Source organism: Chelonoidis abingdonii, chromosome 9, assembly GCF_003597395.2.
Source record: "Chelonoidis abingdonii isolate Lonesome George chromosome 9, CheloAbing_2.0, whole genome shotgun sequence".
Taxonomy (NCBI): Eukaryota; Metazoa; Chordata; order Testudines; family Testudinidae; genus Chelonoidis; species Chelonoidis abingdonii.
In genome coordinates, this window is record NC_133777.1 from 16,257,196 (window position 1) to 16,273,060 (window position 15,865).

Here is a 15,865-nt window from a genome sequence, read left to right on the forward strand (position 1 = left end):
AGCTCTTTCTCAGCAGAGTGCATTGTTCAGGATAAAGTGCATACAGAGGAAACATATAAAAACAATAAAAGGTTCTATATGCTTGCAAAACACTCCAAACATTGTCCACCAGTCCTATGGGGCCCTGCTAAGCCAAAAACATTCCAACACTACAGCAAGTGTTGGGGGCCCCCTACGATCAATGGTCCTGTCTGTTTGCTGAATCAAAAGAAAGACCCAGCCTTTTATATCCCAAGTTCTTTCTCAGTTTCTTGCCTCTGCTCTGGGATCGCCTTAAACCAGAGACTATAGTAATCACCCCCTAGTAAATTTCCCTCCTTGGAGTTGCACACAGTCCCCTGCCCACAATGATAGATAAAACATTGATAAATGCAATACAATATAGGCCCCAAAGATACTGCATATTGCAATATGTGTCACAGACATAGGCAGTGGGTGAACCCCCACTTTGGGGAGGCTAGCCCACTGGCCCTGCCCCTTCTGCACGCTGGAGCCCCAAGCCCCTCCCCCCCACATAACAGGAGAAACCCTTTGTCCCCCCCTCACCCCCGGTGACCCAAGCAGCCCCAGCTAGCCCGTCCCAGCCAAACCGGGTCGAGCCACTGGCCCCCCCACCTCCAATGGCCTCCCCAGCCAAGTCGCCACCCCCTACCCTGGCCAGTGCTGGTCCAAGCCACTGGCTCCCCCTAGGTGCCAGGCAAGCCCCAGCACCACGATGAGCCACCATCCCCCCAACAACCCCCAGCTGAGCTGCTGGCTGTCCAAACCCTGAAGGTCCTCTCCTGGCCGAGCCACTGGCCCCCACTGCCAGTGCTGGGCCAGCCCCCCGAGCTCCAGACTCTCCCGCCCCTGAAGGCTCAGCCGCCAGCCCCAGCTCCCGGCCAAGCCTCCTCACTCCTCCACTTGCTGGTGGCTCTCTGCATCCCTCCTCACTCCCCTATCTTCGAGGAGGAGGGACACAGCAAGCAGTAGGGACCTTTGGAGTGGGGATGGAGTAGAGGAGACATGGCAAGCAGGCAGCAGGAACACAGTGGGGCCTCAGGGAAGGAATGGGGCCACCGCAGTCCAGGTGTCTGGCGGCAGCTGAGTGGCAGCACCTGGGCAATTATATCCACGGCCTATGTCACAGGCGTCTCACTAAAGCTTATGACCAAATAAATTTGTTAGTTTCTAAGATGCCACAAGGACCCCTTGTTGTTTTTGCTGATACAGACTAACACGGCTACCACTCTGAAACCTAAAACCATAAACAGCACAAGAAATGTAGTTTCTTGGTCTGTTTATAGGTGCAAATGATGGCAGCTGTTACAGGAGAAATGCAGAGCTTTTGACTTGGGTTTTGGGAATAAAAAAGTTGTTACATTCATTTTACCTGTAGGTTATTTAATATTTGAAATATTTAGTTAAAACTGGAAAATCCACTGAGAGTCAGATTCCACCTGTCACAGATAAACTGCCTGCTTAAAACCTTCTATTGTGGAGTACAGTGACAATTCAGGTTGCAGTCTTCAGACTACCTGAGGGATTTGGATCCCAATTCTCGTTAAAATTAATTATAATTAAAATCCCCTAAACAGCTTTGCAAATCTCAGTCTCAAAGTATAACAAATGTTCTGTATCAGTAAGGAAAATAGTTGTAGGCACTGGAAATCTGAGTTCAATTCCCAGCTTTGCCATAGATTCCCTGTGTGTGACCTTGGTTAAGTAATATAATACCAGGGCCACTGCAAGGATATTTTGCGCGCTAGGTGAAACTTCCACCTTGCCCCCCCTCCCTGCACCCCCTCCGGAGCATCGCTTTTATAAACTTTCAAAAATGAATACAGTGGAGTCACATCTTACGTGGAGGGTCTAAGGTCAGCGCGTAAGAGGAAAATCACATATAGTGAAAATTACCATAAAGTACAGTATAGACAGTATACACTAGAACAGGAGTCCTCAACCTACGGCACGCATGCAAAGGTGGCACATGAGCCAATTCTTTTTTTAATGGCAGGCTGTGGGTCCTGGCCGCCTCTGAGCCTGTTGCCGGTCTGGAGTTCCATTCATTCAGCCAGCAGCTGGCTGAGAGGGGCCAGCAGCAGGCTGAGCAGGGCCAGTGGCTGGGATCCCAGCTGCCAGGAACCAGTGGATGGAACCTCAGACCGCCGGGCCCACTCAGCCTGCTGACTGTCTGGGGTTCCATTAACCCAGGCTGGCAGGAGGCTGAGCGGGGCTGACAGCTGAGACCCTGACTGGCAAGGGTCTGGCAGCTGCTCAGACAGAGCTGCAGTGGGCTGAGCAGGGTGGCGGCTGGGACCTCAGCCTGCTGCCAGTAGGGGTCCCAACCGCCGGCTCTGCTCAGCTTCCTGCCAGCCTGGGTGAATGGAACCCCAGACCGTTCTCCCAGGCCAGCAGGAGGCTGAGTGGAGCCACTGGCTGGGACCCTGGATGACAGTGGGCTGAGCAGGGCTGGTGGCTGGGACCCTGGCTGGCAGGAGCCAGTGGATGGAACACCAGACTGGCAGTGGGCTGAGCCTGCTGCCGGTCTGGGGAGGGGTTCCGTCTGCCAGCTCCTGCCAGCCAGGGTCCTGGCCGCTGGCCTGCTCAGCCTGCTGCTGGCCCCACTCAGCCCGCTGCCGGTTGAGTGAATGGAACCCCAGGCTGGCAACAGGCTCAGTGGCAGCTGGGACCCACAGCCTCCCATTAAAAAAAAAATCGACTCGCATGCCAAACTGTAGGTTGAGGACCACTGTTCTAGTGTATACCGCGTATACTGTGTGTACTGTACTTTATGGTGCTTCTCACTATATGCGATTTTCCTCTTACGCGCTGACCTTAGAATAGGGGTAGGCAATCTATGGCATGTGTGCCAAAGGCAACACGCAAGCTGATTTTCAGTGGCACCCACACTGCCTGGGTCCTGGCTACTGGTCTGGGGGGCTCTGCATTTTAATGTAATTTTAAATGAAGCTTCTAAAACATTAAAAACCTTATTTACTTTACATACAACAATAGTTTAGTTATATATTATAGACTTGGAGAAAGAGACCATCTAAAAACATTAAAATTTATTACTGGCATGTGAAACCTTAAATTAGAGTGAATAAATGAAGACTCGGCACTATACTTCTGAAAGGTTGCCAACCCTTGCCTTAGTACCTAACCCCCGCATAAGATGTGACTCCACTGTTGTGTAAAAAAAAAAAAATATTGGACATCACTTTTCGGCACCCCTAAATCTTGGCGCCCTAGGCGGCTGCCTAGTTCCCCTACCGATTACACCGGTCCTGCTCACGACACAGCTACAACTACACCACATACAATCTCTCCTCCATGTGTCAGTTTGCCCATATGTAAAATGGGGTAATAATACTTCCTTTGTCTTATCTATTTAGATTGGGAAATTTTCAGAGTAATGAATGTCTCTGTCTATATGTCTATATGGTGCCTAGCAAAATGGAGATCTGGTCTTGATTAAAGCCTCTTGGCAATACCATAATGCAAATAATCAAGAATAACAATAATAACAGACTCCCCCTGATCTCAGTTTGATTCCTAAAGTCATATGCATGGAAGGCAAATGACAAAAGTCTGTGAATTTACAGAGGAACACTACACCTATAAAACTAATTCAAGTTATTGCTTTATTCTCTATTCTTGGGTCTGCGTTCTTTTAGATGTTAATTTTTTCTCCCATAGGCACTATTCCGAACAGTTGCCATGATGGTTCCAGATTATGCTTTGATTGGTGAAATTTCACTTTATTCAATGGGATTTCTTGATTCTAGAAGGTGAGTCATATTCAATTTTCCACTTACAGCTGGCTCTGAAATTCCTCAGGAGGCTAACCACTCTGTGTGTAGGGCAGAGGGTGGGGAGTATGTGTGTGTGGTGTTGTTCCTACTGATAATTTGGACTAAATTTTCCAAGTGTTGTGTAAATATTTATCCAGGCAACTGTTCTGTTCAGTTAAAATCACGTGATTAAATCCATATGCATTGCTTTGAAAATGAACACCTTAATGGGTATTTCCTGATAATCCATCTCAAAAGACCTGCATGATATTAATTGATTCAAGATTGTAAAACAACAAAAGCATACAACAAACCTTTGATATGTACCTTGGCTACCATAGGTGAAAGGTACCCCTAGGTGGAGGGAAGCACAAGGTTACACTTTACTTAAGGGTTACGTAAGCCTCCATAAGTAGTGCGTAAACCTTCTTCTGGAACTTGGCACAGAGGTGAATTGTCACTTTGTGTGAATGAAGTTTTAGATATGTTTGAGGCATGTGAACAGGGAAACAGCATTTGAGCTGTTACTGTTTTACAAAACCCAAAACAATGGAGAAATCTGTCATTTAGAGTTCTATACATTTTGGGGCATGTCCTTAGGTGTAAACTGACAGCACTTCATTTACTTCAAAGATCTGGGCTTTAAATATGCAAATATCTGATATATTTGGCATTTTATTTGCATTTCACACACCATATTTTAACATTCACAGTCTCGCCCAGAAAATTGTTGCCACGTACCGTCTTTGCTCTGAGCAGTTATCATCTCAGCATCACTATGACTATGGAATGCGTGCTGTTAAATCTGTCCTGACAGCAGCAGGAAACTTAAAACTAAAGTACCCAGAAGAAGATGAAAGTGTATTGTTACTTCGAGCTCTGCTGGATGTTAACTTAGCTAAATTCTTGGCACAAGATGTTCCTCTCTTTCAGGTAAGATAACAGGTAGTTGCATTAAAATACTAAGTTATAAGAACCTAGAAAGACAGAAAGACCGATAGGTGGGACTGCCATGATAAACTAAGAAAACAGACCATTGTTTAATTTTAAACAGTTTTGTCCAAATTCTGTCATCATTACTACTGAAGTCAGTGGGGTTGCACCAGTCTAATTGTGGGCATAATTTGGCTCTTAGTATTGTTTTGAAAAATGAACTTATAGCAATGATAGGAGTTACCTTTTGAGTTACCCTATGATATGTTGCATGCCATTGACATGATCTCTTGTAACTCCATTAACTCATACCAATGAGAATCATTCTTTGCTAATTTTGTGTATAAGGATATGTCTACACTGTGGAGACTATATAGGCATTTTTAAGTTTCTGTAGCTATGTCAGCATAACCCTGTAGTGTAGACGCAGTCTACACCAAGGGAAGGGTTTTTTCCCCACTGTAGGAACACTGCCTTCCTTTGGTACAGTAGCTATGTCGATGGAAGCATTCTTCCATCAATATAGTTGCATCTGTGCTGGGGGTTAAGTCAGCATGGCTGTAACACTTGAGGGTGTGGATTTTTCACACCGCTGACCAATGTAGCTATATTGACCTAACTTTTAAGTGTAGGCCAGCCCGTGAAGGAGGTGGGGAAAATTAAATTGCAAGCAATAGAAAATATTTTCTTTGAAAGTCAGAGTGAAAACCATGATGTTATTGCTAATGTTATGCTTCCATAGAAGGAGGATAATCAATGTATCAAGCTTCAAAGGCATCTGTATTAATTATAAAGACCTAAGATCTGGACTTTTGAAAAAAGTCACTGCTGTGAAGTAAAAGAACACAGATCTCCCCATTAGTCATTTAATCTCTCCCCTCCCCCATTACATTTAAAGGCAGATTTTCAGCAGTTTTACGTTGGTTTTGCAGGAGCAATTCATGCCTGTATCATTTATGACATTCATTCATTTGTGAGTGCAAAACAGAATGCCTTCAGCTCTATCTGATTGTGGGTACAAGTGAGTCAATTAAAGGCGCAGCTACAGAGGTCTGCACCTGCAGTTAATTTTGCAGGTCCAAAAATGTGGGTGCAATTAGTGCCTGTAAATTAGGACTCAGTCCAGCTGGATACATTCCCCCTTAAAGTCCTATTTCCTACCATTTTCTATGTATTAACACTCAGAAGTTCTGCCTTCGTTTTTGTTAGTCTGTTTTTAATAGTATCCTGTTTTTTTTCATTAACAGGGTATCATATCTGATCTGTTTCCTGGGGTTGTTCTTCCTAAACCAGCCTATGAGCTGTTTGTGCAGGCACTGACTGACAATATTACAAAAATGAATCTTCAACCAGTTCCTTGGTTTATTGGAAAAATTATTCAGGTATTTAAAGAAAATATTCATCACATCTGAAAAAAGATAATTTATGTATAAACCATTAAAGTACCTGGCTGAATCAGGGCCTAAATTAGTAGCTAGCAGAGCATTACAGAAAGCTTATTTATATAAAGTGAAAACCACAAAATGTACAGACATTGATATGCCAGAAAAAAACTCCACCCTCTATAACAGTAAGTACCAGTTGGTCAGTAGATATTGTCCCCTTCCATGTGGCAAGGGTACTCATATTTGCACCCATGACTCAGGTCATATGACTGGAGCCAGCAAATGAAGTTCAGTCTTACTAGAGGAACCAATGTGTCTTAGCATTGAGAGCACTGGACTAAGACTCATAAGACCTATGTTCCTGGCTCTGTTACTGGTCTGCTGGATGACCTTCAGGAAGTCAGTTCATTGCTCTATACCTCAGTTTCCCCATCTGTAAAATGGCAATAATGATACTGACTGTCTTTGTGAAGTGTTTTGAGATCTCGGTACTGTTATTACCACCACTCATGTGTTGTGCTTTTATTACTCCCACTGCCTTAACTTTAACCCTTTTATTAGTTGCTTTTGCTGATTTGAAATCAAGTTAGTTAAACAGATACAAACTGTTGGGTGGACACTTTTTTGTTCTGGTTTAAACCAGACTTATTTTGGTGTAGCTTGGGTCAGTTAGCAATTGGATTAAACTAAACTCAAAAAAGGCCCTCTTAAACTAAAATAAGAATGTCTGTCTACCAGGGGTTTGCACTAGTTTAAATCAGTTTAAAAACAAATTTAAGTTAAACGAGTGCAAATTTCTAATGAAAACAAGGCCTGGATTGGAGTAATTTACACTCTGAGGAGGCAGGAAGTGTAATTATGCTGTCTTAGACTCCCCTCTGAGTTTGGCCTCAGGATCCTTAAGGACAGGAATGTCAGTGTTTGTGTCTAGATTGGCTGATCTGCTCTTTCACACAATGTAGGAGTGCAAAAGAGACTAGTTTCACACACATTACATTCAGTTCTTTAATATATTTAAGTATAAAACTCATGTCACTAATACAGATTTATGAAATGATGCTGGTGCGCCATGGATACATGATTGTTGGAGATGCTTTGGGTGGAAAGACCTGTGCATACAAAGTGCTAGCCGCAGCCCTTGGTGATTTGTACACAGGTAAAACTAAAAAGTCTGCTGAAGACTTCTCATAAAAAATTAATTCTATGACCAATGAATTTGCTGTACAAATATAAGTTCAGGTTGCTAATTCTGCTGTTAATGGGTTGCAGAATAGAAGAGAATTTGGATATGCAGAAATAAGATTGGAAAAATTCAGAAATATCGTTCTTTTAAACTGATCACACAAATATGCAAAAAAGTCAGTTACACATTTTGTTAAGCAGTATATTTGTGCACAGTAGTCATGCAAAACTAGCAGCAATAGTCGCATCAAACAAATCTCTTAATATATGGTACTTCTCTGGAAAATGACTGCAGAAATGGCACCTCTTTGCTCAACAGATCTATTCCCTGGGAGAGATTTTGTGAAGCTGTCTCATTAATGCACAATCAGTTTCCATTGTGCTTCTGTCCTGTTCCTCATTTCTTACCTTGTGCTTTTGCACACAACACCTGCCTTGTGCAGCAATAAACTCTGTGTAAGTAAAGGAGGTCATTACTTACTGCTAGGTAGCTTCTACATGTAAGGTCTATTGAGTCACTACACTGGGATTCTATCAGGAATGTTCCACTTCTAAACTTCATTAGTTAAAAATATTTGTAAAGAACTTTTGCCTTCTATCTAGCTAGTCAATATAATCTATTTTTAATTCCTACCTAGCAAATTCCATGGATGAGTTTGCTGTTGAGTACAGAATTATTAATCCCAAAGCTATTACAATGGGACAGCTGTATGGATGTTTTGACCCCGTGAGCCATGAGTGGACAGATGGAGTCCTTGCAAACACCTTCAGACAACAAGCATCTTCAACCACAGAAGACAGGAAGTGGATTATATTTGATGGACCAGTGGATGCAGTTTGGATAGAGAACATGAACACTGTGCTAGATGATAATAAGAAGGTAGCCATCATTTTTGCCTGTTACTTTAGCGTGTGAATGCACATAATTAATTGCAGTTGTTTGGTTATTGCAGCTAGTGATCTGACTCTTTTAAGTAAATTGAAATACATAAATTATAATGATCTTTAACTGCTAAAAGAAAAAGGATTCCTTTTTATTGTGGAGTATATAAAGAGCTGGCTAATGCTTCATTTTCTCTTTTTCTCCCAAGTCTGCAAGACTTGGCAATAACAAATGGAGAGCTCTCTAAGACAGAATTCTAGAAATATCACATACTACGGGAACATGAATGAATGAATACTAAATGGGATGGCTGTTAGTGGTTTTATGACAAGCATTGCTATAAGTGAATGTGCAGCTATGATATGATTAAACCATGTTTATGCCATGTTTGCTTTCCAGCTGTGTTTAATGAGTGGGGAAATAATTCAGATGAGTTCCAAAATGAGTTTAATCTTCGAGCCAGCTGACTTGGAGGAGGCATCTCCAGCAACTGTTAGCAGGTAACAGTAACCCACCTAAAGTCTGAACTACCTCACACAATGTACCTGATGCATTTCAGATACCTTACTGTACCATGACTACTTATTTTTCCAGGTGTGGTATGATCTATATGGATCCTAATCAGTTAGGTTGGAAGCCTCTGAAGGATTCCTACATGGACACGCTACCCCCAAATCTGCAACAGGAGCACAGAGAACTGGTGCGAGCCTTTTTTTAATGTGTCACCCTTATAACATTTACTTTAAAGGTAATCTGCCCACTGTGTCCTAGTATATCCTATGGGCTTCCAGGTAGGCACATTGAGTAATGTTTTCAAAAGCACCTCAGTGAATCAGGACACAAAGGATATGTCTACATTACAGTCAGACTGCAGCACATGTAGACATAACCACACTAGCTTTGCTCTAGCTAGCTTGAATAACTATACCAGTGAAACTGTGCTAGCATGGGAGGCAGCACAGGCTAGCTGGCCAAGCATGCCTAGGATCCCAGATGAGCTTGTACCTTCTGTGCTGCCACTTGTACAGCCATGGTTTCGCTGCAACAGAACAAAGCTAGTTCGTGTACGTCTACATGTGCTGCAGTCACACCTCTGATCTCAATGAAGACATACTGTGAATCTCAAGGGGTTCCACAGGCAGTCTGCCTCACTTTCCCCACTTTCCCATCTTTCTATCCAAAAGCCCACACAAGGCAAAGGTTTCTCTTCCTCCTTCCTGCCTGTCATCTTTTCTGCTTTGGCAGGCCACTCCCAGGCCCTGCCTGGTCAGAGTCTCAGTCCTAACTTCCAGGACTCTCTGCTAGAACCTGCTCACTCTCCTAGCAGTCTCTAATCCCTAGGCTCCATTCCACTTTTGAAAATTATATCCAATATTACATGGGGTTTAGTGATGTATGAGACTTCACTAACAGAGTCCTAGTGCTTGATAGGTGGAGATTATGTGAGCCAGGTCCAGGAGAAGGGGAGTGAGAAATGTGCATTAAAAATGCACTGTCACCTGTTTGGGGCAGTCAGATCCTAGCATGGGAAATGCATATATTAATAACATTCATATCATTCAGGGTCTGCTTTTGCAAACCCTTACTCACTAGAGTAGTTCTTACTGAGTAGAACAACTCAGATGGATCAGTGGTGCTCATGTTCGTGTAGTGCACTTACAAATGAGACTGTGGGTTTGCAGGAATAGGTTCTGAAGGTTATCTAAGCATTAAACATTGAGTTCAGTGGGAGGAGGATCAGGCATTAAAAGGCCAAACAAACTTTTTTGTGTTGGGCTTAGAGCTAGATGAAGCCATAGTTTTCTGTGATCTACCAGTCCCCTTCTTCATTGTTCAATGGAAGAGCAAACAGGAGTTGGGACCAAATTCAGAAAAGTGCTTAGGGATGAGGGAATGCTGCCTGCTGTTGGTTAAGAAGCAATCTCTATCCCTTTATAAACTATCTGCAATACCCTTGGAAAAGGCCAAAATAGAGGCATAGGAGAGGTTGGGCCATGACTTCCTGCACCCTGCATAAGTCAGCAGAGCTGGCTTGCCGTAGAGCGAAAGCGATGATGCTTCACTTACAGCAGTGGTCACACTCTCCCTGCATACTGGGGAGCTCTAGAAGGCATTTCACAATGGGATGAGGTGACTATGCACTACCCTCAGTGCCCTTAATGGGCTGATGGAACCCTGGTCTGTGTTTCTTCTGCTGTATGCTTACTAGCCCTTGGATTTACTCTCTCAGATTATCCTGTAAACCTCAGTGAAATGTGGTCTTCCCATATTTAGTCCATGTGCCTGGGTGGAGTAACAGCTCCCAGAGGTGCAAAGGTCCTTCTGCTGTCTGGATTAATAAGAGGAGAACAAACTTCCTATTCCAAACCATTTATTTGCTTCTGACAAAAGCAGCTTCCTTCCACTGGCAGACAGGTTCCATGGCTCTGTGGCAACTCCCATAGTGCCTTGTCAAGGCCACTCCCCCATCTCCCCCTCCACCAACCCAGGCAGAATTATTGGTGGCTTAAGGATCCAATTTTATTGAACAGCTAAGTCAAATAAATCTTTGATACAGAACTAGGTAAGTAAGGAAAATAATGCCACTCCTACACTGTTTTAAAACTGTTTCCTGTTCTGCTTGCAGATTGATGACATGTTTATGTGGCTAGTCCAGCCTTGCTTGGAATTTGTTCGCCTTCACTGCAAAATCATATTACAGACATCCGCTATCCATCTATCCTATAGCATGATGAAACTCTATACCTGTCTGCTTGGTCAGTATCTTTTAATGCTTCAGCCTCTTATTTTTTCCTGATATGTCATAACAATAGAAAAACCAGGCCACTAGAGACAAGTTAATGCTAGATGACTTCATTTTGAATGAAGCAAGTGCTATGGGGGTGTGGATCATATGCCACAGGTCTTTTTCACTGACCTAGTAATAGCAACAGTCCTTTGTGCCTTGTATAGCACCTCTCAACTCAGGATCTCAAAGTACTTTACAGGCCTGAGTAAGGCCCTGTGGGCATGGCCTTAGATGTTTAGCATGCTGTTTGCTAGCATCCTAATGAAATATTTAGAACTCCTTTAAATATTTCCCACTCATTCATTTTTAATTTAAAACAATATACTGCACTATCAAAACAGGGCCAGAGTCTCACCTGATGAAAATTGATTTAGCGCCATTGAAGGCAATGCTGAGGATCTGGCTTAGAATGATTTTTTTACAAAAGCAGATTTTGATCATTTAACCAAGATTTGAATGCATATTTTAGATGAAATAAGGAAATCGGGCGAAGAAGAAGGTGAAACCATGTCTAGTCAGCAGATCATCTTATGGCTACAGGGTCTTTTCCTTTTCGCATTGGTTTGGACAATCGGTGGGACCATCAATGCAGACAGCAGAAAGAAATTTGATCTGTTTTTCCGCAACTTGCTAATGGGAATGGATGATGAGAACCCACGCCCCAAAAGCGTGAAGCTCACCAAAAACAATATCTTTCCAGAAAAAGGTGTTTCTACATAACTGTATTTGTATTGCTTAGTCTTGCTTTACAAACCCTGCCAAATCCTGTCTAGCACTGCTGGACCGACTGGGGTGTCTGGCACTTTTCCTTTGCTGCAGAAATCCTGCAGCCAGGCCTGAAAGATACACAGTGGGGAGCTCTTTTTTGTTGCTCTAAACAAGAGGAGCATGTGCCCCAGATTGACCTAAACGGTGAAATCTGTTGCGGCTAACAACTTCCTGACAGAGAGTTTCAATGGGACAGGAGGATATTCGGTGTTATTTAGGAGGCATTCATCACCGCACAGGCCATGTGAAGAACTGACAAATCAAGAAAATTCTTTCATTTGATCATTTCTACCCTTATACTAGAAAGAACTAGGGGGAAATACTTTAGAGGCTAAAGTGAGATGACATTATTTTGACTGTCTATTCAGTCAATTTTCCTATATTCTGTAAAAGCAGCAAAGAATCCTGTGGCACCTTATAGGCTAACAGATGTTTTGGAGCATGAGCTTTCGTGGGTGAATACCCACTTTGTCGGATGCATGAATACCCACTTCGTCGGATGCATGGAATAACAGACGTTTTGGAGCATGAGCTTTCGTGGGTGAATACCCACTTGGTGGGGTTGCATGACCCATGTAGATGGCGAGGAAAGGGATTAGGAAGTACACATGTATCCGAAGAAGTGGGTATTCACCCACGAAAGCTCATGCTCCAAAATGTCTGTTAGTCTATAAGGTGCCACAGGATTCTTTGCTGCTTTTACAGATCCAGACTAACACAGCTACCCCTCTGATACCTATATTCTGTGTTTTGTTTAACAGGGAGTGTGTATGACTTCTATTTTCACAAGCAAGCCAGTGGGCAATGGAACATATGGACTGATTACATCACTAGGGAGGAGCAAAATATCCCTGCTGGTGCAAAGGTTAACATTTTTTTTTTCATTATGGAAAAGAACTCAGTGATGAAAATAATGTTGTGAAATGACAGAGCTACAAGTCAGTTACATTTAGTAGCTCTGATTAATTTATATATGACTTCTTTCTGCTTACTGTGAATGTCTTAAGCTGTATAAGCTTGCTTAAACCTTGGTTCTGATATCAGACCTGTATTTAAATCTCAGTTCAAAAGGTAAATATGGAGCATAAGGGTGATCTTGTGGTGAAAGATCTGAGCTCAATTCCTAGCTTTGTTACAGAATCCTTGTATGACCTTGGGCAAGTCACTTAACCAAGAAGCAGCCTCTGATTTTTGGTGCCTGTTTTTGGGTGTTCAGGCTGAGACCTTGTGTAATATAATATGAATTAATCAGCACTTTTGCATGAATTGACTCACAGCTTCCTTAGGATACGGAGGCCAACTTAGGGTGTCCAACAACCCAGAACAGAGGCATCCACATTTTGATGGCAAGCTTTGAACTTAATCTCTCTGTGCCTTGGTTTCCCCATCTGCAAAGTGAGGCTAATGATCCTTCCCAATTGTAACAGGGCTGGCTGCCTCCCACGTCCCTCCTCATGGCCTAAGGTCATACCACAGGCAGTCTGCCTCACTTTCCCCTCTTTCCATCCAAAAGCCCACATAAGACAAAGGTTTCTCTTCCTCCTCCCACCTTCCTGCCTGGCATCTTTTCTGCTTTGGCAGGCCACTCCTAGGCCTTGCCTGGTCAGAGTCTCAGTCCTAACTTCCAGGACTCTCTGCTAGAACCTGCTCACTCTCCTAGCAGTCTCTAATCCTGGATATTCATTCCCTCTTTCACTGCAGCCTCCTGCTGCTCTTTATAGAGTGGTTCATTGTATAATCTGGGTGGGCTAGCCCTAGCCCTTAAGGGGTGAGCCACCCTGTTACACCTGCCTTGCAGCTGTGTTGTGGGGTTAAATTCATTAATGGTTGTAGAAATCTTTAAGAAGTTCAAAATGTTGTTAACCATTGCCTCATTACCGCTATTCCTCATTGACGTGCTAGATATCAGTACAGCTAGCATCTACACGACATATGTGAAAAGAAGAAGGATGAATCTTTATTTCATCATTTAAAAATAACTTTTAAGTACACAGCACATAGCTACCCCACTGATGTGGGAGGAGAAGAGACTCCCTGTGACATTTTACCCCTTCCCTTTGCACAGTGAATGGTGGAATTGAGCCCCAGATTAGGAATTATCCAGTGCTACCATTTTTGCTTTGAATTATCACATGTTTTGGAGCCATAGTCATGCATGATTTAGGCTCCATTGTGCTAGGTGCTGTACAAACACAGAACAAAAAGCAGCTCCTTACCATTTACAGTATCTACAAGAAACTTGTCATAGCCTTTATTTACATATAGAAGTAATTTTTAAAAACTCCTTTTTTGGGCAATAAACTCACTGCAGTAAATTAATTTCAAACCTCAGTATTGGTTACAATGTTAGATATTTGTTTTTCACATAGTATTTTAATTTTCCATATAATAGGTGTCCGAGCTTATAATTCCAACAATGGAAACAGCCAGGCAATCCTTTTTTCTAAAAACATATGTGGAACATAACATCCCCTTGCTGTTTGTGGGCCCCACTGGTACAGGAAAATCCGCGATTACCAACAGCTTTCTGCTGCAACTTCCAAAACTTAAATACGTCCCTAACTGCATCAATTTCTCTGCAAGAACTTCAGCTAACCAAACCCAGGATATTATTATGTCAAAGCTGGACAGAAGAAGAAAGGGACTATTTGGACCTCCTGTGGGGAAAAAAGCTGTAATATTTGTAGGTAAGACAACTTGTGTGTTCTTATTTCTTCATGTAAAATCAGGCTTAGGAGAACTAAGTGCTTCATTGGTCTGGTAATTATACACTACCCACTACTTTATTTTGGTTTGTTTTTTAAAGGCATCTGTGAAAGGATTAGGATTGTCCCCTGCTGGAAAATTTACATACATTGAAGCACAGGTGTGAGAGCTAGTTGTGTGGGGGGGTGCTACAGCACCCCCATGTTTTGCATGAGGTCCTGGCTGTTGGCCCAGCACCCAAGGTCCCGCTGCTGCTGGCCTGTCCACTCCTGGCCCTGCACCCAGGGTTCCAGATGTAGGACCTGTGTCCGGGGCTCTGCTCTTGGCCCCACACCCAGGGTCCCGGCTGCAGGACCCATGCCTGGGGTTCTGCTGCAGGCCCTTTATGCAGGGATCTGGCTGCTGGCCCCGCACCCGGGACTCTGCTTCCTCCCACAGCTGTGGTCCCAGCCTCAGCCCCCTTACCCCTGTCCCCATCTCCCCGACCTCTCGGAGCCATAGTCCGGTCCTGGCCCCAGCTCAGGGGAGAGGGTGCGAGGTAAAAAGTTGGAGACCTTTGGCTTTCAGCACCCTCCATTGTAAAAAGTGGTCCAATGCCACTGCATTGAAGTGGTGCTTGTCTTTAAGATGGTTTGCTCCCTTACTTTAAATCTGTTCAGTTTGGTACCTTATGTTGCAATCTGTGATCTTAAGTAAACACAAAACAAACAAAAAAACCAGCCCATCAGCCAAACAAAATTAAACCAATATCTTTAACTTAAAAAAAATTATCCCTGCATGGTATAATTACATTAGATTCAGTTGTTGCATCAAAGAGAAATAATAATAATGAAAGGTAACCTTTTCCTTGTTAAGAGAGATAATAGGTATCTGTGCTTTGATTTATTTCTTAAGACATGAATGTTCTTTTTAGATGACCTAAACATGCCTGCAAAGGAGGTGTACGGAGCCCAGCCACCTATTGAGCTTCTTAGACAATGGATTGATCATGGTCACTGGTATGACAAGAAGGATACATCCAGGCTTGACATCATAGATGTCTTACTTGTTTCAGCAATGGGCCCTCCTGGTGGAGGAAGAAATGATATTACAGGTAGGAATATAATATAATATAATATAGAAATACATCACTACGACAACCCATTGTCTAGTTGGCTGAGGTTATAGAGGGAAGCCTGGCTTACCTAATGTTGTTAAAATAGAAAACTATGAGCTTGTCTACATGAATAATTAGTTTGCGGCAAGCTGGGGTATGAGTCTAACCTGCACTAGCATGCTGCAGGATCACTGTCCATGCGGACCCTGATGATGCGCCTTAACAGTTTCTCATAGACTCATAGACTCATAGACTCATAGGTCAGAAGGGACCAATATGATCATCTAGTCTGACCTCCTGCACAAGGCAGGCCACAAAACCTTACCCATACACATTTATAACAACCCC

General features: G+C 43.2%; 1 protein-coding gene across 1 annotated transcript in view; it reads left to right on the forward strand.

The window, feature by feature from the left end:
* DNAH3 (dynein axonemal heavy chain 3) overlaps positions 1-15,865 on the forward strand; it is a 103,693-nt gene that overhangs the window by 57,867 nt on the left and 29,961 nt on the right. Inside the window, exons 32-43 of the mRNA XM_032802097.2 lie at positions 3,682-3,773; positions 4,490-4,709; positions 5,957-6,091; positions 7,139-7,250; positions 7,915-8,156; positions 8,559-8,659; positions 8,754-8,859; positions 10,786-10,915; positions 11,417-11,653; positions 12,477-12,580; positions 14,108-14,402; positions 15,335-15,514. Of these exons, the coding sequence (XP_032657988.1) occupies positions 3,682-3,773; positions 4,490-4,709; positions 5,957-6,091; positions 7,139-7,250; positions 7,915-8,156; positions 8,559-8,659; positions 8,754-8,859; positions 10,786-10,915; positions 11,417-11,653; positions 12,477-12,580; positions 14,108-14,402; positions 15,335-15,514 (1,954 nt within the window). The remainder of the gene's footprint in view (positions 1-3,681; positions 3,774-4,489; positions 4,710-5,956; positions 6,092-7,138; positions 7,251-7,914; positions 8,157-8,558; positions 8,660-8,753; positions 8,860-10,785; positions 10,916-11,416; positions 11,654-12,476; positions 12,581-14,107; positions 14,403-15,334; positions 15,515-15,865) is intronic.